The 20,165-nt window shown below is 66.8% G+C and overlaps 8 protein-coding genes across 8 annotated transcripts; 3 read left to right on the plus strand and 5 right to left on the minus strand.

Moving 5' to 3' along the window:
* Nucleotides 1–81: 81 nt before the first annotated feature.
* Nucleotides 82–1,461, minus strand: FA09DRAFT_330975 (hypothetical protein). Its single transcript, XM_025742817.1, has 6 exons — nucleotides 1,396–1,461; nucleotides 1,123–1,340; nucleotides 960–1,016; nucleotides 643–786; nucleotides 485–582; nucleotides 82–426 (listed from the first exon to the last, which is right to left on the minus strand). Exons 1-6 carry the CDS (start codon nucleotides 1,446–1,448, stop codon nucleotides 169–171), a joined length of 828 nt encoding a protein of 275 aa, XP_025597190.1. The 5' UTR covers nucleotides 1,449–1,461; the 3' UTR covers nucleotides 82–168.
* Nucleotides 1,462–1,795: 334 nt separating this feature from the next.
* On the plus strand, nucleotides 1,796–3,811 carry FA09DRAFT_320439 (putative QCR2-40 kDa ubiquinol cytochrome-c reductase core protein 2; the record flags this gene model as incomplete). The annotated part of the gene is made up of 6 exons (XM_025740979.1): nucleotides 1,796–2,204; nucleotides 2,270–2,282; nucleotides 2,341–2,475; nucleotides 2,673–3,486; nucleotides 3,588–3,668; nucleotides 3,725–3,811. Exons 1-6 carry the CDS (start codon nucleotides 1,967–1,969, stop codon nucleotides 3,809–3,811), a joined length of 1,368 nt encoding a protein of 455 aa, XP_025597191.1. The 5' UTR covers nucleotides 1,796–1,966.
* Nucleotides 3,812–4,319: 508 nt separating this feature from the next.
* Nucleotides 4,320–7,739, minus strand: FA09DRAFT_339838 (hypothetical protein; the record flags this gene model as incomplete). The annotated part of the gene is made up of 2 exons (XM_025744258.1): nucleotides 4,320–4,397; nucleotides 4,449–7,739. 2 exons carry the CDS (start codon nucleotides 7,737–7,739, stop codon nucleotides 4,320–4,322), a joined length of 3,369 nt encoding a protein of 1,122 aa, XP_025597192.1.
* Nucleotides 7,740–8,569: 830 nt separating this feature from the next.
* On the minus strand, nucleotides 8,570–9,736 carry FA09DRAFT_361634 (alpha/beta-hydrolase; the record flags this gene model as incomplete). The annotated part of the gene is made up of 5 exons (XM_025745383.1): nucleotides 8,570–8,836; nucleotides 8,904–9,021; nucleotides 9,077–9,342; nucleotides 9,392–9,480; nucleotides 9,538–9,736. 5 exons carry the CDS (start codon nucleotides 9,734–9,736, stop codon nucleotides 8,768–8,770), a joined length of 741 nt encoding a protein of 246 aa, XP_025597193.1. The 3' UTR covers nucleotides 8,570–8,767.
* Nucleotides 9,737–11,180: 1,444 nt separating this feature from the next.
* On the plus strand, nucleotides 11,181–12,773 carry FA09DRAFT_326011 (hypothetical protein; the record flags this gene model as incomplete). Its single annotated transcript, XM_025741189.1, has 4 exons — nucleotides 11,181–11,212; nucleotides 11,486–11,788; nucleotides 11,852–11,968; nucleotides 12,071–12,773. The coding sequence occupies 4 exons, from the start codon at nucleotides 11,181–11,183 to the stop codon at nucleotides 12,771–12,773; spliced, it is 1,155 nt and encodes a 384-aa protein (XP_025597194.1).
* Nucleotides 12,774–13,268: 495 nt separating this feature from the next.
* Nucleotides 13,269–14,683, plus strand: FA09DRAFT_72254 (hypothetical protein). The gene has a single exon (XM_025745801.1). It carries the CDS (start codon nucleotides 13,761–13,763, stop codon nucleotides 14,475–14,477), a length of 717 nt encoding a protein of 238 aa, XP_025597195.1. The 5' UTR covers nucleotides 13,269–13,760; the 3' UTR covers nucleotides 14,478–14,683.
* FA09DRAFT_343769 (putative DUR3-urea permease) lies at nucleotides 14,563–16,830 on the minus strand (the record flags this gene model as incomplete). The annotated part of the gene is made up of 6 exons (XM_025744616.1): nucleotides 14,563–14,855; nucleotides 14,913–15,135; nucleotides 15,188–15,377; nucleotides 15,432–16,505; nucleotides 16,560–16,702; nucleotides 16,753–16,830. 6 exons carry the CDS (start codon nucleotides 16,828–16,830, stop codon nucleotides 14,563–14,565), a joined length of 2,001 nt encoding a protein of 666 aa, XP_025597196.1.
* Nucleotides 16,831–17,800: 970 nt separating this feature from the next.
* FA09DRAFT_330979 (alpha/beta-hydrolase) lies at nucleotides 17,801–19,864 on the minus strand. The gene is made up of 13 exons (XM_025742818.1): nucleotides 19,569–19,864; nucleotides 19,420–19,512; nucleotides 19,351–19,366; nucleotides 19,077–19,301; nucleotides 18,735–19,018; nucleotides 18,666–18,678; nucleotides 18,591–18,600; nucleotides 18,451–18,532; nucleotides 18,360–18,395; nucleotides 18,292–18,299; nucleotides 18,147–18,239; nucleotides 17,981–18,092; nucleotides 17,801–17,917 (listed from the first exon to the last, which is right to left on the minus strand). The coding sequence occupies exons 1-13, from the start codon at nucleotides 19,823–19,825 to the stop codon at nucleotides 17,851–17,853; spliced, it is 1,296 nt and encodes a 431-aa protein (XP_025597197.1). The 5' UTR covers nucleotides 19,826–19,864; the 3' UTR covers nucleotides 17,801–17,850.
* Between the last annotated feature and the right edge of the window lie 301 nt (nucleotides 19,865–20,165).

Below are 20,165 nucleotides of genomic sequence, written 5' to 3' on the forward strand. Positions count from 1 at the left end.
TGCGACGCGCGCGCAATGCCCATCTTCTTGTCATCTGTACTTCACTGCTGCAACTCCTGGCCTCATCATCGCGTCGTGGTGGAGCAGAGGGGTATGCATTAGGTCGCGGGCGGCGCAACGGGAGCAGAGAGCAGATGCAGGGAGCAGGAGCTTCGAACGTCACTAGGGTCAGGCGCTCTTCGTCATGCGCAGCAGAGTGGCGTTGTCGAGCACGATCGTGTCGACGGGCTGGTCACGCTTGCTCGCGTCTTCCGCCTGGAGCGTCGCCGGGTTGCGGTACTTGAACGAGGCATGCACCTCCCCACCCAGGCCCTCGGCCTTGAGGCCGGCGACGCCGCGCTCGGCAGCCAGCACCATGGCGCGTGCGAGGCGCGTCGTGTCGATCTCCATCGAGTCGGAGAAGCGCGAGGCGTGACGGGTGAAGAACTGGAGGGCACCACTGCATTCAGCTCGCAGTAGACCGGCGCAGCAGCGCCAGACTCACTCCGTACGCAGTCTCGATCGGACGCTTCTTGCCGCCGCGGTCGGCGTTGGCGAGGAAGCCTGGACGGCAGAGAAATGCCTCTCTGTAGCCAATCGACGCTGGCAGAAGCCAAGTGCGTCAGCGCTGCGATCGCGATACCCTAGCTCGCAGCTGCTCACCAAGCGCCTCTTCCGTCTCGCCCTTGCTCTGCGGGTACAGGAATGACGCCGAGCTGCTGGCCAGCTGCGCCGAGCAGTACAGCACGCGCGACTGCTCGCGCTTCGACGCATCGAAGGCGGCGCGCGCACCGGCCACGACGTAGTCTGCGAGTCGAGGTCAGCACGGGTCAAGCGGCGCCGCGATGCTCCAGCGACGGCGATGACGAGTTGCAGCAGCGACAGCATCGCGTAGTCGTGCGCAACATTGCATCTGCTGCAACCAGTCATCGGCGTCGATCGCGCATCGCGGCTCGCACCAGACTGCTTGAGTCACTCACCGCGGTCGATCTTGGTGAAGGCGGCAGCTGAGCCGGCCTGTGCGCGAGTCGTGCCCACTTCGAAGACGCATCAGCCTGACGTAGGGTCACACTTGGCGCGCAGGCGACAAAGCCTAGCACCTGCAGCGCATAGCCGTGCTCCTCCTGCTCCTCGGCGACTCACGAGTAATGTACACGTCCTGTGCGCCGACGTGGAACTTGCGCGCCTCCTCGCCCTCGGCGCCCTGCTCGAGCAGCACGTCAAAGTCGACGATGTGCTCGTGCAGCTTGGCGTGCTGCACGCCGCTGGGGCGCCGCAGAAAGGCGTGCACGGCGGCGTAGCGCGGCGACTCGAGGAGCACCTGCAGCAGCGGCTTGCCGACGGCGCCGGTCGCACCGAGGCTGCGCAGACAGGCGTGAGGGGTGAGGCGGCACAATCGGCAAGGGCGCTTCCTACATTGCGGCGTTCATGCTGGAGGAAGAGGCAGAGGTGTCGGGCTGCACGGACATGGTGGGGTTTGGTAGACGTCAAGCAGAGTCGGACAAGGCCCGAGCGCCGTGTGGAGTGGAGGCGCGTGGGAGCGGAGGAGTCGCGCGCTGGGGAGGGGCAGCTGGAGGGCCAGCACGTGCCGCGCCCCAGCAGCCGCTCGGCGCAAGCCGGCGCTGTGTGCCTAGCCTGGCGCGACCTTCCTGGCGGAGAGCACGTCGTCGCTGCACGCCGGCCCAGCGCCGTGGCAGCCAAGCAGTGCGCCGCCGCCAGCCAGTCGCACGGTCGGCATCGCTCATCGCCGGACGTGGACGTGCTTGCTCTTGCCTCTGCTCCATCCTCTCCTCTCCTCACCCTTTACCCCTCCCGCCCGCCCGCCTGACCATGTCTCTCGCCCGGGCCGCCGCCGCGCCCCTCCGCCGCGCTGCTCTTGCCCGCGCCGCCCCGGCCGCGCGTGCCTTCAGCACGGCCAGTGCCGACGGCGTCAAGGTCGCTGCTGCCGTGAGTATGCCTGTGCGCCGGCAGGCCTGCTGCGGCCCGGATGCGGGCGTGCTCGGCGCTGTGGTTGCCAGGAGGACGCGGCTATTTGGAGCTTTCAGCCCGTGTCCGCGTCGCTCGAGCCTCGGAGCGCGGCTCGAGCACGCGCCTCGTCAGGAGACAGTACGGCAGCCGACAGAGGCTGACCGGCCGCGCGCTGCAGGACGATGGCTCGCAGACGACGAGCATCACCGTCGCCATCAATGCCGGCCCGCGCTACGAGACTTCGGCTGGTGTTGCGCGTGAGTGCTGCGAGCGAGAGCGCATTGCGGAGCATGTCGCTGATCTTCTCGCGTCTGGCCTACAGACATCCTCAAGAAGTACGTCTCGCCTGCGAGGCGGTCAAGCCGCCTGCCGTTCTGATCCCCTCCCCCTCAGCTTCACGTTCAAGTCGACTGCCCAGCGCTCGGCCCTGCGCCTGATCCGCGAGGCGGAGCTGTACGGCGGCCTGCTCTCGAGCAGCCTGAGCAAGGAGCACCTCTTCCTCACCGCAGAGTTCCTGCGCGGCGACGAGTGAGTGCAGCAGCGTGGGTTGAGCTGGAGCGCGAGCGCTCTGGAGCGGAGCGGAGCGCGAAGTCTACAGCAGTGCAGCTGCACTTGAGGCCGATGCTAGGAAGGGCCAGCACCGAATGCCGAAGTGCGAGGCCGATTCGGCACCGGCTCGATGTACCACGTTCGGTTCGCCGGCATACTGACACGCGCTCTCTCAGGGACTTCTTCGTTCAGGTCCTTGGCGAGGTGCTCTCGTCGTCGAAGCTGCTTGAGCACGAGTTCCAGGAGGAGGTGCTGCCCTCGGTGGCCTCGGAGTTCAGCTCCGTGCAGGCCTCGCCCGCAGCGCTTGCCTTCGACGCCTTCACGCAGGCGGCCTACCGCCAGCGCGGCCTCGGCGCGTCGCTGTACGCCTCGCCCATCACGCCCGTCTCGCACGACGCCGCCGTCTCCTTCGCTCGCGCTGCCTTCGCCAAGTCGAACCTGGCTGTGCTCGGCTCGGGCATTGACGCTGGCGCTCTCGCCTCGCTTGTCTCGAAGCACTTCCAGGGTGTTGCGTCGTCGGGCAGCGTCGCTGCCGGTGCGTCGAAGTACTTTGGCGGTGACGCGCGCATTGCCTACGCACCCGCGCACTCCGACAGCCCGCGCGCCAGCGATGGCCACGTCGTGTTCGGCTTCGAGGGCGCTGCGCTCGGCTCGCCAGAGCTGGCCGTGCTGCGCGCCCACCTCGGCGGCGAGGCGGCCGTCAAGTGGTCGACCGGCCTCTCGCCGCTCGCTGCCGTGTCCGCAGGCCACCCGGGCGTGCAGGCCAACGCCTTCAACCTCGGCTTCTCGGACAGCGGCCTCTTCGGCGCCCACGTCTCGGCACCGCACGCCAAGATTGGCGAGGTGGCCAAGGCCGCTGCCCAGGCCTTCAAGAAGGCTGCCGACAGCATCTCGTCGGAGGACCTGAGCCGCGCCGTTGCCAAGGCAAAGTTCGAGGCCGCCGCCGCGCTCGAGAACCGCGCCACCACGCAGGCCGTTGCCGGCGCACAGGTGAGTGCTGCGGGAGGACTCGGCCGCACGCAGCTGCTTTTAGCACGCGCGGGCTAGGCGCGCTTCGTCGGAGAAGCGCACTGCTGACCCTCTCTCGGCAGCTCCTGAACGGCTCTGAGGTCCAGTCGCTCGAGGAGGCCTTCTCGAAGTTCGAGGGCGTCAAGGCAGATGCTCTGTCTTCCGTGAGTAGCAGAGGCGCTTCTCCTAGTCCGGGCGCCGTTCTCATGCCCGCATACAGGCCGCCGGCAAGCTGCTCAAGAGCAAGCCGACACTCGTCGTCGTCGGCGACGTGCAGAAGCTGCCGTACGCGGACGAGCTGTTCTGAGCGGCCGCGCTCGGAGGTGGAGGAAGAAGTGAGGTTGGACGGAGGGCCGACTGCAGCGGCGCACGGCGGCAGCGAGGGCTGCAGCCCGTCTGTTAGAGCGCAATCGCGAAACTTCTCTTGGACGCACACGCAGTCGACTCGCAGGCCGTGGGCACGCAGGAAATGGGTTTTGGTTGCGAGTCACACGCCGAGGGCGCGCCGAGCTGCAGCAAGCAGGAATGTGGCGGGACGTGGCGCACGCGGGCGGGAAGGCGCGGCGCAGCGTGGCAGGCCGGTGGATGCAGGGTGTGATGGGAAGAGATGCGAGAGAAAGAGGAAGGGTGATGTGCTAGGGACTTGGGTGCGGACAGATGTGGTGTGGGTCAGAGCGCGAAGAGATGATGATGATGATGACGGGGTCCTGCACACGCGCGGCCGCATAGTGCGCCAGAAGTAGGCCAGCAGGAGAGCGTGCGGATCGCAGAGTGGACCGGCGAGGGCGCCCGGGTCGTGTGTTGAGGCGACGCTGCTATGCGCCATTCGACACTGGCGGAAAGAGCGTGCCGCCGAGGCCTTCCGCAGCGACGACGCCGAGGGTCTCCTGATCCTGGAGTCAGCGTCAGCGAAGCCATCCACTGCTGTTCTCAGCGCTGCTCACCTCCTTGTCCGAGTCGCTGCAGCCGTCTTCCATGCTCGAGTCTTGGTGTGCGGCGGAGCTTGGCGGGCTGGAGAAGGCTGTTGAGGACTTCGAGCGGCTCGCCTCCGTCAAGACGGTCGTCGTTGAGCGGCCGTCTGCGTTGCTCGACTCGCCCGTGTAGCCATTGACACCGCTGCCCTCGGTCGCGGCACTGTCCTGGCGACGCAGCTGCGCGAGACCGGCATGTCGGCGGCTGGCGTCGTCCTGCGCAAGCGAGCTGTAGTGCTGCTCGGAGATGCCGGCCTGCGCAGAAGACGGCCGAGACGACTGATCGACGTCGTTCGGCACGCCGTTGGCGCCAAGCACGTACGACTCCCAGTTCTGCGCCTTGCGCACACGCATGTTGCTCGCGTCGACCTCGAGGACGCTCGAGTACAGGAGTGTATCGCGCACGAGCGCCAGGTCTGACGTGAGGCGCTGTACGCGGTTGAAGCCGGCGACCGTGCTGATCGAGACCCAGCCGTGCGCGTCCATGCACTGCCGCAGAAAGAAGTCGCCCTGCAGGTTGCGCTCGCTGAAGTAGAACTCGATCTGCTTGAGCAGCTGGTGCGTCGGTGCGTCGATTCCTGGCACGCGCGGAGACCCGGCCGGCGAATTGACGAATGCGGGAGCGCGAGTCGGCGGTGGCTGCTGCCACTCGCCGTGCGCGAGCGAAGCAGGCGCCATGCCCTGCGGCTGAAAGACCGGCAGAGCATGCGGCTGGCCGCCGTGCAGCCAGAACGGAAGCTGCGCGCCCGTCGCGTAGGAGCCCGAGCCTGGGCTGCCACGACTTGACGGGGCACCCTGGCTGTCCAGATCCGCGCCATCGGCGCCGGGGCCGGGCATGTACGCGCCGTCGTTGCGTGAGCCCGAGAAGACGTCTCCGCCGGCGTGGCGACCTCCGCGGCCGCGGCCACGGCTCCCGCGTCCACGCGCACTGTGCCGCACCGGGCTGTGCGAGGCGTGCCAGGAAGGATCGCCGTTCGGCACGAGGAAGTCGGTCGCACGCGTAGGCGAGAACGAGCCGTCCTTGTTGAGTCGCTGTGGCGGTGGAGGCACGAACGGGAATGGCGACGGCGGTCCCGGGCTGCCCGACGTCCAACGCATTGGCGGGAACATGGCAGGCAGCTCCGACAGCGCCATCGGCATCAGCGGCGAGGAGAAAGGCAGCGCCACAGGTGCCGACGCGTCTGTTTCGCCGTTGAGTGCCGGCGAGGCGCTCACTGCATCGGGCGCGCCGCTCGAGTCGGCTGCCTCGGCAGGTGGTGCGCCAGGCGCGGACAGTGACGCCTCCGCCTCGCGTGCCTGGCCTTGTCCCGACGCTAAAACGCTGTCCGCTGCGGCGCTGGGAGCGCTCGCGTCTTGACGAGAGGCCTTGCTGCTCTCCTTGGTGCCTGACTTCGCATCCTGCTTGTCGGCCTCGGGCCGCTTCTCGCCGCCCGCTGCGCCCTTGTCCGCTCGAGTCTTGGCGGCCTTCTTCGGGTGCGGCGATGTTGCCGACGAGGCGTCCTTGCTCGCTGCGTCCTTCCCAGACGTCTTGCGCCCGCTCGCAGGCAAGGGACTCGCGTGCGTGATGGTGGGCACGATGGAGATCCACTGCTTGCCCTTCTTGCCCTTGTCACCCGCACCCTTGGCGACCTGCACGTCGAGGCCCTCGAGGCCCTTCTCTGTCGCCGCTGGCCGCTCGCTGCTACTATTCTCGCCGGTGCTGACAGACTCCGCCCGCGGCTTGCTTCGAGCAGCAGTCTTGACAGTGGCGTCAAGAGGACTCGGCCATGACTCGCTGTCTGCGAGCACGCTTGCTGCGGCCTGCGCACGCCGAGCCTTGCTCTTGGACGTGGCAGCAGGCGCGGCAGGTTTGACCGCGCCGCCCGATGATGTGCTGTCTGCGCGCCTGCGGGCGGAGCTCTCTGCGACAGTCGACGAAGCCGGCGCAGCTGAAGATGGGACCGAGGCTGCCGCAGTCTCGGCGGCTTCGACGCTTGACGAGACACCAGAGGCGGAGAGTGCTACCTCGTCCTGATGATCATCGCCAGCGGCGCCGTTCACGCTCGTGTTTGCCTTCCGCCAAACGCTGTGCGCCTCAGCGCTGGTCGGCGTTCCGGTGGCTGATGGTTCTTCGGCAGTCGAGGGCAGCGATGGCGGCATCGACACGACCGGCGCGGGCTGCAGGCCAGCTCCGATGCCCATCTCCGCTGAGCTTTCCTGCAGCGCCGGCACGAACGTCGGCATGTTCTGCCCGCCATTGAGCAGGTGAATGCGGTCGAGCCACGCGTTGTCGTACGCCGGCCCTGTCGGAGCTCTGGCGAGCGAGAGTGGCGACCGCGGCACGAACGGAAGCGTGCTCTCAGCTATTGAGCGCGTTATTGGCGAGTCGCCTTGCAGACTAGCGCCGGTACTGCTCCGTCGTTCAGCAGGCTTTTGCGCACTCGGTCCGGCTTGCGCAGGAGCAGAAGCGGAGGTCGCAGGCGCTGCTGCGCGCCGCTCCTTCGAACTGTCCTCCTCGCCGACTGATGAGCTTCTCGACTCGGCAGCGCCAGGCCGCGACGCGCCACTGGGGGCGCTGCCATTACTGCGAGTCGAAGCCGGGGGCTGAGCCACCGCAGCGGCCTTGGCACTCGCCGGGGCACTGGACGAAGCAGAAGTGCTCGCGTTCCCTGTACTCGTCGCTGGTGGCGCAGTCGTGCTCACCGGCTTCTTCTGCTCGACCGGCGCCTTACTGCCAGCGGCAGCGGCAGTGGAGGTCTCCTGCCGGGACTCTGCCGACTTGTCCGCCAGCTGCTTCCTTCTCTGTTCCCAGACATTCACGCCTGACGCAGCAGCTACGGGCTGCGGCCGCTGCGCAAGGGCGTCTGAGCGCAGGGCCGCGCTGGCGGCAGTGGGCGACTGCGCAGCAGTCTTGCCTTGCGAGGCGCTGGCACTAGCCGCTGGAGCCGACGCGGCTGCGATCGTAGATGACGCTGCCGCGGGGTGCGCTGATGGTGTCGAGCTCGAGCTCGTGCTGTTCGGCGCATCGGCGCGCCCGTTGGCGCTCTTGTGCGCTGTGACGACCCTCCATGCGCCACTGCTACTCGAAGCAGGCTTGGGCGGCGCAGGCGCCGCTGGTGGCGGACTCAGCTGCGTGAGCGTCGGAGTGCTGCTGCTTGTCGAGCTGCGTGCCGCAGCCGAAGAGTCTGCGCTGCTGCGCGAGCTGTCCTCCTTCGCACGCCGTAATCGCTCAGCGTACGAGAGCGCCGAGCCCTTGCCCGACGCGGCAGAAGACCACGCGGACATGCTCGCGAGCGAGAAGTCTGCTCGTGCTGGCGCAGGTGCAACGCTTCCTGCCTGCACAGCACTGCAGCTGACGTGCCTGTCTGCGCAGTCCGAAGGTTCGGCGAAAGGAAGCCAGTGGCTAGAGCAGCTCGTCAGTGGTTGCCTTCTCAAATGCTAGCCGAATGAAGCGCAAGGCAGCAATAAAGCAGCGACTTCAGCGAGCAACAGAGCAGAGACAGCTCGACCGAGCCTGCGAAGCTACAGCACGAGCTCGACGCCACCACTGCGGTTTTCAGCACAGACCGGACGTGCCTACTGCCCCCCCCCCCCCCCAAGACAGCCCGCCAGCACAGTGGCAAGCGGTGCCGCGCCAACATGCGCATGTATGCGGAGAGACTCGAGCCGCGGCCTGCGCACTCACGCTTGTCGTCGCCTTGCGACGTCCCAGACTGCCCAGCCCCTAGTCGCGCAAGCAGCACAGGCCGCGAGGGTGCCAGTGAGCGGCGCGGAGCTCGAATGTCAGGGAGGAGCGCTGAGGACGGCTGTGCGTTCTGCACGAGCAGCGGCGCAGGTCGGACGAGTGGGCCGTGAGTGTGCGAGATGCGAGAGTCAAGAGGAGACGGGCTGCGGGACGTGGTGGTGGAGAGGTCGCTCGATGATGCGGCGTCAGGGCGCCGGCCTCGTCGCGGCTGCGCTAGTCGACGCTGATGGACGTGTGAGTGCCTTCAAGGACTCGGCCGCCGCGGCCGCCGCCGCCGCGCGCCGCGCGCCGCGCCGCGTGCATTTACGCGCTCTGCGGCTGCGCATGATGAGCTGCGCCTTCTTCTTGTCCGACCTCGAGTGATCGCCCTTGTTTGTCTACCACCAGCTCGCCGCACGCCGGCCTTCAAGAGACACGCCAAGATTCCCGCACTGCTCATGCACACGCGCGGGGGTTGCCGCTGCAAGTCATGGAAGGGCGCGGCCCAATGGACCGGGTCCAGCATCTCATTCTTCTTGTCTGGCATCTGTCTCCGACGGCACAGCTGTCGGCGTGTGCCGCACATCGCTCAGGAGCCGAGCGTCTCGCGCAGCTTGGCCGCCGCAAAGGCGATGGCCTCGGCCTGCTCCGGACTGCCCTGGTAGCACGTGCGAGACGGTCAGCTCCGGCTGCAGCTGTGCGCTCGCTCGCAGACGCCCACGCACCTCGTACAAGACGTGCGTCAGGCCCGGCTGGCCCGAGCAGACAGCGTCGAGCACCATGCAGTAGTCTTGCGTCTTGTCGGCGTACCGGCGAGGTGTCGAGAGCACATAGTACGCCACGCTGCGAGGGTCTAGTCAGCCTCGCCGCCGCGCGCTGCTCCTCGAAGCCCGCTCACCCTGCTCCGACGGTCGCTGAGCCCGCCGACTCGCGGTTCCACGAGCGCCAGTACGGGCTGCCGTACAGAACGACGGCGCTGATAGCATCGAAAGGCAGCGCCTCATTGTTGAGCGCCTGCACGACGACCATGGCGCCCTCGGAGTAGCCCAGCAGTACGAAGACCTGCTCCGGGCAGCGCGCGCGCTGGGCATTCACATGCGCCACCAGTCCTGCAGCACCGACGGACGGATCGATTGCGTAGTTGATGCCGGCCGGATAGATGAGCTGCCGACGCTGTCAGCGACTATGAGCATGCATCGTTCGCAGCGCTCACCTCGTAGCGCTTGCCGCCGGGAACCGCTGCGAGGATGCCGTCGACGGTGTCCTGGCTCTTCTCCTCGCCCTCCTGAGGCTCGAAGGTGCCTGCCGAAGCGACAGCTCAGTCAGACTGCCTCAACGACGCGTCCGATCGATGCCTACCTCGGGCCGAGACGACCTGGTATTTGCTGCAGCGCTGCACCTCTTGTCCGACAGCGGGGATGATGTCGCCCACTTGCTGCAGGCCGTCCGAGATGAGCGGCGAGATCGGATCCGGGATGTCTGGCAGCTTCGGCGCCAGAGGCGCGGCCAGAGCGCATGAGACGAGCGCGGCGAGGACGCTGGTGGCGAAGACACGCATGACTGGGTGAATGGGCTGCTGAGGTGGCTGAAGAGTGATGGAAGAACGGAAGATGAAGAGGTCGCTGAGCCAGGCTTATGAGGCGCTCCGTTCTCTTTCTCTACTCTGTGCTGCGTCTGTCGCATGATGTCCCGGCTGTCGAGTCTGGCAAGATCGGGCCTCGTCTCACCTGCGCCATGAGCTGACTGCATTGCTCGTTGATCATGCGACTCATCGCCGCTAGGAGGACCTGCCGGGGCTAAGACCCCGCCTGATTCCACGCAACTGCATCTCTCAGCACAGCGAAGCTCGTCATCGTGGTCCCGCCCCTCTTCTCGCTGCGAGGCGTTGCGGCTAGGGCGCGACGGGACGGGCAAGGCGCCGAAGCGCTGGCTAGCGCGGCTGCGCATGAGCAATATGGACTGGTACGCAGTCAACCGTCGAGCTTCGGCATCCGAGCCTGGAGAGCGAGCGATCTACGTGCTCGTTTTCCGGCTTCGCAAGAGGTCGTGATGAGATGCCGGTGGGAGATGAGGGCGCCGTCACTATGCCGTACGCGTGGCGCCTCAGCTTGCCCTCTCCTCGGATGTCAGACTGTTTGTGTGCCTCATTTCCGGCGTCTAGGTAGAACAGGGTGCATTTCGTGACGAGAGTAGCAAGATTCTGGGGTCAAACGGAAGTGGTTTGCGGTCGTTCCAGCACGGAATCGCCGGCAAATGGAAGGCTCCGACGGCCTTCCCGTGTGTCCTCTCGCACGCCAGACCCGTGTGATACGCCTCTCTGTCGAGCACTGCTCAGGCTACCAGCACTGTCCTGATTGGTGCGGCCGCGCTACGTGCCGTGATTGGTGCCAGCTGCGATCAATCAGAAGCTCGTCTCCGTGATGCTGGTGTATGATGGTGCATCGCCAGTGCGGGGAAGAGGCAAGTCCATGCACGACGCCCTGCGCATCTGCACCTCGCGTCTGCTCCCGCGACTTGCGTCTACGCTGCGCACCTGGTGCTGCTGGGATGCTGCTGAGCAGCTTGCAACACGCCGGCGCAGGATGAGATCTACGGCTTGGCTCCTGTCACAGCAGCGCATCTGTGTCGCAAGCATTGCCACGCTAGCGCTAGCGCGTCATCAAAGTGCCGTCCAAGCCACGACCGCGCCCTCATCAACGGCAGCACTTGCACCTGCACGGGCAAGGTGAGGCGCAGCGCCAGCAGTCACACAAGCAAGGAGAAGGCAGGATGAACGAGTGCGATTGCAGCCGGAAACAAAGCACGCTCGTCGAGGTGGCTTTTGCCGGCTTTGGGACGACGCACACGCGGTGTGTGGCAGGGTTGAGTACTGTATAGGCAGCGAAAGGACGGTGGTGAAGTAGGCGAAGAGGCGGATGCGCGTCTCCATGACAGCGTCCCGGGCAAGCAGGACGGCTGGAAGGGACCGAAAGCACGGGAGTCGCAGGTGAAAGGGAAAGACTATGTACGCGTGGGCGCGGCCAGCGTTGGGCGGGTGAGCAAGCCGTGTGATCGAGGAGACGAGGAGACGCTCTCTTCCGCGCAGCGGAGCGAGATGGAGGCAAGGGAAGGCAAAAGGGAGCACGAGTGACGGTGGGCGCAGCACAGCTGCGCCAGGGCGGAACAGTGAGAGACGGTCTGGAGCCGGCCAGACGGAGGAGCAAAGAGGGCGGTGCGTGTCGCGGCCCGCTTAGAAGGAGACCCGGAAGCCCTTGTCCATGTTGACGGACAGGTGGTAGTCGCCGCGGGTGCTTGGCGCGCGGGCCAGGTCCTCGCTGCTGTCGGCAGTGACGAGCGTGCGGCTCGTCGGGCTCTGCGTGGGCGACGAGTGGCTGGGCAGCACGGGCGTGTCGATGCTCTGCACGCTGTCCGGCACGCCGCTGATGTGGCTGTCGCGAGCGTCGGACGCGGCAAAGGGACGCGTCGGCGCGCTGAGCTCGGCGAAGAGCGCAGCGTCGGAGACGGGCGAGGCCGCGGCGTGGGCGTCGGAGAAGGGCGAGGCGTCGGGCAGCACCGGCGAGCTGACGATGGGCAGCGAGTACGGGTCCACAGACGAGCGGGCGGCCGAGGAGTAGTGCTTCAGGGTGTCCTGGAGGTCCTCAAGAACCGGCACTGGCTTGCGCTGCACGTGCAGCGTCGAGGCCGAGCTGACGCTGCGCTGCAGAGCAGCTGCCTCTGCTGCATCCGACTCCTCCTGCGCGGCGCTCGTGTGGCTCGTGATGCTGCTAGGCCGGACGTTGGGCGCGGTGCTGTAGCTGTCGAAGCGGCTGTGGCCGTGTGCGGCGCCAGAGAGGGCCGAGTCGCGAGCGAGGGACGAGTTGTTGTGCTGGTAGAGACCGCCGGTCACGCCAAGGTCGCCACCGACGATCGAGTCCGAAAAGGCAGAGTTGCGAGCGGCTGCCTCGGTGCCCTCGGGGATGTGGGCGAACTGGCCGGGGCTGAGGACGCGGGCGTCCGGCGAGTTGGTCGCGCTGAAGTCGACCCACTCTGCGCCGTCGGTGCCGGGCAGCACGTCGCCGGCATCCGCACGGCGCATGCCAGCCTGGGCGCCCTGCGACGAGAGGCCGGTGTGCTGGCGCGGGTCGAATGGCGACGAAACCGTGCGCATGTGTCCGCCCGACGCGGCCGCGCCGCCGCCAAGGAACTTCTCCTTCCACGAGCCGCCGGCGCCGCTGCTCTTCTCGTTGAGCGAGTCGGCACGCGACGCGCGGCGACGCAGGTACAGCACCACGGCGGCAGCGATGACGAGCATCGGCACGACGATGGCAGCGGCAATGCCGCCGGACGAGACGCCGTTGTGCTGCGAGCTGCTGCTCGTGTCGGCCGAAGCAGAGCCCAGACCGGCAGCGACGCTGGTCGACGCTGCAGCTGCTGCGCTGGCGCTGCTCATCGCGGCGCTGCTGGCAACGATGGAAGAGGCGATCTCCGCCGCAGACGAGGTGAACGCGTCTGCAGACGACGAAGGAAGCGCGGCGACGGAGGAGTCGACGGGCGTGCTGCTGCTGGTGAAGAGCGTCGTGTCGACGCACGACGAGTCGCCCGAGTCTGTGACGTAGAATGGCGCCGAGTAGGCCGTCACGTCCTGGTTCTCGACGATGGCGATCCAGCGGTACGCGCCGGGCGCCACGTACGTGTTCCAGGTGTACGACTGGCGCTCCAGCGGCTGCGCCAGGGCAATGCTGACCGTCGCGACATCGCGCTGGGCGAGTGCGGTGCGGCGCTGCACCTTGTGAAAGCGGCCGCCGGCGGCGTTTGTGCGGCGCACCACGGAACCGGAGTCAAGCTGCTGCAGGCCAATGTCCAGCGCCGTGGCAGCGCTGTTCAGGCCGGAGTACGCCCACCTGATCGTGGCGATCTTGCACGTGTACGACGGGCCTGCCTGGATCGCGAGCATGGGCGCGGAGTCACTCGAGGTGCTCTGCGACGTCGTGCCCGTCTCCAGCGGATCGGGCGTGAACGAGACCGAGTATGTGTCGGACATGGTGGTGGAGGCTGCGCAGCGATGATCGCCTCAGCGTGGGCCCGGCGCTGGCGCAAGGCGCGGCACGACTCACGAGGGTGTGTGGGTCAGGAAGGAAGCCAGCGCAGAGCCGGCGACGCGAGCGAGAGGGAAAGAGAAGAGCGCTGTGCAGCGATCTGACGCAGAAACGACAGGTTGCTGCGGTCGGGCGGCAGCTGCGCGGACTGAGGCGGGACGAGGCGGCGAGCGCGACGTGTGAGGGCGAGGCGAGGGGATGGGAGGCGCGCGCAGGACGCGGAAGGGAGTGGAGAGAGGAGAGCGAGTGATGGGTCGAGAAGGAAGGAGCGATCAGCCAGGATCGCAAGGAGACTGAGACGGAGAGACTTGAGAGGCGAGAGGCGGAGCGGTGCGTTCGCGGAACGGCTGCGGAGTGGACGGTACGGGTCTTGGTGTGAGGGTGCGGGAGAGCCAAGGCGCCGGCGGCTGAGAACAAGCCAAGAGGCGGCGCTGCGCGGGGCGAGGCGTGTCTCTGAGGCGCGGCGGAGCGGCCACACAGGCGACGTGCCCGAGACAGCGCAAGCGCATGCCGGAAGCGGCACGGCGCGGCGGCAGCCCCCTCGGCACGGCGGCACCGCCAGCGCGCGCCACAACACATTTCTTGTATTCGGCGCGCCCCGCCAGCTGTAGTCGCACATACAACAAAGGACCCGCGCGCAGGTCTCGCTGGGGTTCACTCGAAGCCCGACGCCGCAACCGCTGCTTGCGGCGGCGGAGGCCCATCTCGACGCCTCGCGCTCCCGACGCATGCGACTCGGCCGCGAGCATGATCGACAAGGCATGCCGCCGCAGAGGCCGTCTCGTGTTGCTCGAGCTTGTCGGCGCTCGCATGACGAGAGAGCGCGGCGGCGAGCCCTTCATGATGAGGAGGGCGCGGGCGCAGGCACGCACTACGCCGGCCTCTGCAAGGGGCGCCGGCGCGGCGCAGCACCGCAGCCGCTGCGCTCGGCACCTCGGCGCCGCGTCACTTCACCCTCAGCTCCTCCAAGAACTCGCAACGTCCGTGCGAGCTCTGCAACTTCGCATGCGACGGTTCCGGGAACGTTCGTCGATGGGCGGAGGCTGCGGCTGCGGCCCATCTTGCGGCTTACGGACGTACGGCACGGCAGCGCAGAGTTGGCGTGGGAGCAGCGCCGCCTCCGCCGCATCCGTCTGCGATGCGCCGCTCCGCCGCCCGCAGCGCCACTCCGCCGCCCACGCGGCCGCCATGTCTCAGCTGCTTCGATTCGACTTTTACGTGTGACAAGGAGAACATAGTGTAATGAGAAAGAGCAGCGGCCGGAGAACAAGCAAATCGAGCAGGCACGGCCGCAAGGCCCGGCGCGCGCTCAGCTGCTTGTCTCGCCGCTGGGCGAGACGGGCACCTTTTCGTCGTGGCCGATGCTGCTGCTGCTGCTTGCCGCGGGCGACGGCGTCGGCGAGTGCCGGCCGCGCAGCCGGTTGAGCACGCCGGAGCCGACGAGCCGCAGCAGCGGAATACCCTCGTAGAGCGGGTAGAGGCCCACGGCCACGAAGGCCAGCACCGACCACGCAAAGGAGACCCACACCCAGCCTCCGAAGAAGCTCCGGGGGAAGATGTAGTCGCGGTACAGGCTCAGCGGCCAGATGAGCATGAAGACCACTGCAGGGGCGTGGAGTCAGCGAAGCAGCAGCAGATGCAGGCAAGTCCGCGACGCACCGAAGATCGTGCCGCTGGAAATGCCAGCGAGGATGGTCCACTTGCGCAGCGACGAGGCGTTGTAGCGCGAGTCGTTCTCGATCTCTTCGAGCTCCTTGGCGTCGGCCGAGTCGTTGTTGCGCGCGTCCCACAGCGACTGCCAGGTGAAGTCTCCGGGGAAGAACAGCACGCCGACCGTGCAAATCACCAGGCCGGTCGCGATGGCCGCGGTGAAGGCGTAGATCTGCGCAGTAGGTGAGCGAGGGTACGTAGCAGGCCGCACTCGAGAAACTCACGTTGACGTCCTGGCTTCCAAGCGCCGCGATGGTGATGCCGCCCTCAAGGCGACGCGCAAGGCCAAGCCAGGTGCCGAGACCGGCGGCGAAGCTGATCCAGATGCCCGGGAAGGCGACCCATTTCGGCGTGCGCTCGGACCAGAAGCTGAAGATCATCTGCGGAAGCGCGGCAGTCGACCAGACACCGGTGCTGCAATCAAAGGGTAAGCATAGGACTAGGCATCCGCCTCGGGCAGCCACTCACATGTTGTAGAGGAGGCCGAGGTCCACGCCAACGCCATGCAGGAGCGATCCAAACGCGGCCATGAAGATTGTGAAGCCAACGACCACGTAGCGCTGCACGCGGAGGATGTCGTCCGGCGTGGCCGACTTCTTGAGGTAGGTCTTGTAGACGTCGTAGCCGCCGATGGACGAGACGGCGATGAGCTGTGCGCTGATGGCGCTCGTCGAGGACATGAACATGAGCAGCAGCACGGCCGCCGAGCCTCCGGAGCCAAGCACGGCGTTGGCGGCGTACGGCAGCACCAGGCCGGCGCTGACCTCGCCGGCCGTCATGCGGCGCGGGTAGGTCGGGAAGCTCGTCGACGTCGTCTCGAGTGCGAGGGCAGCCAGGCCGGCCGTCGTGGCGAGGGCCCAGGGAATCGAGAACCAGGAGAGCGAGCCGATGAGGTAGCCTGGCACCACGGCGCTCGGGCCGGCGGCGAGGCCCTTCTGGTGGAACGAGGCGTCGTTGAAGACGACACCAGTGTACTCGAGGAACGAGAGCCAGCCGAACTGGATGGCGCCGCGGCTCTTGAGCGTCGTGTAGCTGCCCTGGTAGTTCTCCGACGGGTTGCGCGCCGCAGCGTCCTGCAAGAGCTGCCACATGCGGCCCGAGCTGCCGATCTGCGAGCCGGTGCTGTACGTGACAATGAAGAGCACGAAGAGGATGATGAAGATGATGACGGTGTGCAGATAGTCGGCGAGAATCGTGCCACGCAGGCCGGTGCGCAGCGTGTAGGCCGCGACCGCGAGCGGCAGCAGCCAGAGGCTCGCGTAGATGTTGACGTCCGTGATCGAGTTGACGGCCGCGGCAGCTCCGACGAGCACGGAGGAGACGACGAGGATGTTCGTCGAGAGCGCGAAGAACAGGAACGAGAGGTGGCCGGCGGGGCCGTAGCGGCGGTGAAGGAGCTCGAGGTGCGTGTGCAGCTGCGGGACCTTGGCCTTGAAGCGCACCGCCATGAGCGAAAAGAGCGCCACCTGGGACATGTTACCTGCGCCGTAGATCAGAGCGCCAGCGAGACCTTGCGAGTAGGCAACCGTGCACGAGGAGAGACTGTGTAGCGCGTCAGACAGAGGCAGCGAGGCGTCACGCGCGGCATCCACTCACAGCGTCACGGACCACGTCCAGCCCGAGACGGCACCGGCGGCCGTCAGACCGACGCCCAGCGAGCGACTGGCAATGGCATACTCGGCCGACGTCTGCTTGACTCCACCGAAGCGGTGCAGCGAGCCTGAGATGCCGACGACGACCTGCTCAGGCGCGTCAGACGTGTCGCGGGCTGCTGCAGCTTGCAACTCACAATGGCGAAGAAGGCGCCGAGGCCGATGATGACGCCGTAGCCGACGCCCTGAGACAGAGGAGCTGCAGGAGAGTCCATCTTGGCAGCGAAGCGAAGGTGAGAGGGGAAGGGACAGACGCGAGCCTGGGGGCAGAGCTGCTCGACGCTCGCCTTATGAGTCAAGTCCTGCTCAGGACGGAGGAGGGGCTCCGGGTGCGCCGAAGCACTGGAGCGATCGTTTGGACCACCTTGGCCCCTCTCAGCTCTGCAACCAGCTGATCGGAGTCGGAAGATGCACCCAGGAGGGAAAGCATGACAGCTGCAGCCGGCCCTGCGGCGGTGGTGTGATAGACGAGGCGTGCTTCGAGGAGCAGCCGACCGGCCGACTTGAGGGCCACAAGATGCTTCTGATGCACGCCAACGAGCTAGCGCTGCCGGCCTCCGGCCTTACGGAAGAGACGTGCTATCACCTCCCCCTCGCACGCACGCGCGCGACACACACGCAGCCGATCGAAAGGGAGTGCGCTCCTGGCGCCCTGAGCGCGCACGCACTCGGCGTGGCTGGCGAACTCGATGTCCAGGCGTGCGCTAAATGGAGAAGGTGCAGCGTGTGACACTGCGGAGGTGCCAGATGCTCTCTGCTCTGCGTGCCAGCTGCTCTTGCATCCTCGGGCATGGCGACATTTCGAGGCGACGGATAGCGTGCACGCGCAGGCAGCGCGGCGCGGATGACGAGCGCGCGCCGCGCCCCTCGCGCCAGCGGCCTTGCGTGCTTGGCCGGGCGCTGGCGCCACGTGGGCGCGCCGCGACGCCCGCGCATGCGTGGGAACCGGACCATTCCGCCTCCCCTGGCCCCTCGCACCTCAGCTTGACAGCACAGTGCGCCAGCAAGCCACCGGCCGGGACCTGCATACCCCGTCTATCAGGGTGCGGCTCGCTCTCGCAGGTCATCTGCCATGCAAGGGTCGCGCCTTGTGCCGCTGTGCAAGGCAACAGATGCAGGAACGTCCCGCCCTGCCTCGGACGCCGAGGCGCCAGAGACTCGCTCGGTCTCACACACGGATCTCTGCCTGTCTCAACATCAGCTGATATTCCAATGACACCCTGCATGTCTTCGCTTCATGCTCTCGGGAACGACTCGGTGAAGAAGTCGCGCACGTCATCTGCGAGCGCCTCCGGGTTGTCGCTGGAGAAACGGCAGGCGTGAGTGTCTAAGACCGCGAACAAGATGCAGGCGGCATTCTCTCACAGCGCAGCAAAGTGTCCTCCCTTCTCGTGCGTGCGGTAGAAGACGAGATTGAGGCCGCAGCGCGGGATCCACGCCTTTGGCGAGCCGGCGAGCTCGTACGGGAAGCCCGAGTCTGTGGGAGGGGTTAGCAGGGCCTGGAGCCGGCGTTCTGCGATGCATCACGCACGTCCGTACGGCTTGTCACGCGCAGGCGCAGTGAGCTTGCGGTCGGTGCCGAGCTGGTACATCAGGCCGCCCATCTCCTTGTACGGTAGGAAGGCTGCGGCGATCGTGAGCGGCGGGAGAGCAGCGGTCAGCCGGACGTTGCTTACAGGTGTGGCTGAGCGAAGGAAAGCATCAGTGAGATGCTATGCTACGTCGGACGCACCGCGGCACTCACATCGTGCCGGACAGCCAGTAAAGCGTCACGTTGATTCTGTGGAGCCATATCAGTCTCCGCCTCTACGCCTGGCCTGCGCAGCTCGGCTCACAGGAGATTCTCATCGTTGATGCCGCTGCTGCTGTCGGCTTTGCTCTTCGGTGCGAACGCAGGAGCGCCCGGGTCGCTCCAGCCTAGCGAATGGGAGTCAACAGGGGCAGCGCTGCATGCATGCTCAGCCGCGCGGCTCACCTTGGAATTTCTGCATTTGGCCACCGGCACCGCAGGTCGTGAGCACAACGCTTCTTCAGAGCCCATCAAACTCACGTCCAGGAACCAGCTGTGCGCGAGCGACGTCAGCTGCAGCTCAGCGCTTCTCGTTCCTGACAGACGCACCTGAGTACCGCCACCGGCGAGTCGTGCATGCCGTAGCCAAGCGACGCGGGCTTCGTGCTCTGGATCGAATAGTAGCCGAAGCCCTGGTCGAGGTAGTCCAGGCCGCGCTTGACGAGGCCCGTCTCGAAGTCGGAGAACAGCCAGGGCATAGTGCGCGCCGCCAGACCCTTGGCGCCGACCTTCTCGGCAGCGATGATGGCCGAGGCGTACATCGGCGGGTTGGGCACGATGAAGTTGGTGTGGTACGCCTTGCAGCCCGGGTGGTTGGCCAGGAAGCGCGTCACCTGTCGGAGCATCGTTGTGAGCGCCGAGGCGTTCGACGGGCCAATCAAAAGCACGCACAGCATAGCCCCAGTCGCCGCCCTGAGCAGCATACGACTTGTAGCCCAGCACCTCAGTCATGAGCGTGTCAAAGACTCGCGCCGTGTCCTGAAGCGTCCAGCCCTGGCGCGGCGGCGGGCCGGAGAGGCCGTAGCCGGGCAGCGAGGGCACGACGACGTGGAAGGACGTGCCCTTGTCGGACTGTGCCGAGAGGCGGTCGAGAATGAGGTCGGCCTCGAAGAAGGACTGTGGAGGAATCAGCAAGAGCGCAAGTTGCAGCAGGAGCAGTGCTCACGCCAGGCCAGCCGTGGCTGCGCGGGGCTGGTCAGCGTGGCAAGTGGAGGACAGGGCTCGGCAGACGCACCTGAAGATGAGCGGCACCGCGTCCGGATCCTTCGACTTGGCGATCTGGTAGTGCACAGAGATGCCCTCGATCTCGACGAGGAAGTGGGGGTGCCTATGATGGCACAGGTAAGCTCTGCCTCGCACATGCGCTGCCCGCCAGCCACGCACCGGTTGATGCGCTTCTCCACGCCCTTCCACCACTTCTGCACGCCTCCACCCTCGGCGTGCGAGCCGTCCGAGCGCGCCGGCGCACCGCTCTTCCAGTCGGCAAGAATCTGCTTGAGCTTGCCGAGCTCCGTGCCGTACTTCCAGCCGGCGTCGGGCACGATGGGCGTGTCGGGCAGGTGGGCGTCGTCCAGCCGGCGCGCCAGACGCTCCAGCGTGGCGTCGGGGAACTCGAAGCGGATCGGCTTGAGAGTGGCCATCTTTGCTAGGGGTAGCGAGGGGTGATGGAGAGAGGTGCAAGGCGGCGGATCGGAGCTGCAACGGATGCCTCCACTTGGCGCCAAGCGAGATCGACGCGGCCGGCTTTCGCTTCTGCCGGGCCCGTGCGAGAGGTGGAGATCCGAATGGTCTAGAAGCGCGTCCAGCTCGCACCCATCCCTGTACTTCCTCCGCTGCCGTCGAAGGTTTGCTGTCAATGCTCCCTCTTTGACGTTCAATATTCAAGCCCAGTCAAGGTGCAGGCCTTCGAGCTTCTTCAGCTCGCTCCCGCTAGGCAGAGCACCCGCGCTGGCACGCCAGGTTCGCCTCCTTCGCACACAT

Source organism: Tilletiopsis washingtonensis, assembly GCF_003144115.1.
Source record: "Tilletiopsis washingtonensis strain MCA 4186 unplaced genomic scaffold FA09scaffold_15, whole genome shotgun sequence".
NCBI lineage: Eukaryota > Fungi > Basidiomycota > Exobasidiomycetes > Entylomatales > Tilletiopsis > Tilletiopsis washingtonensis.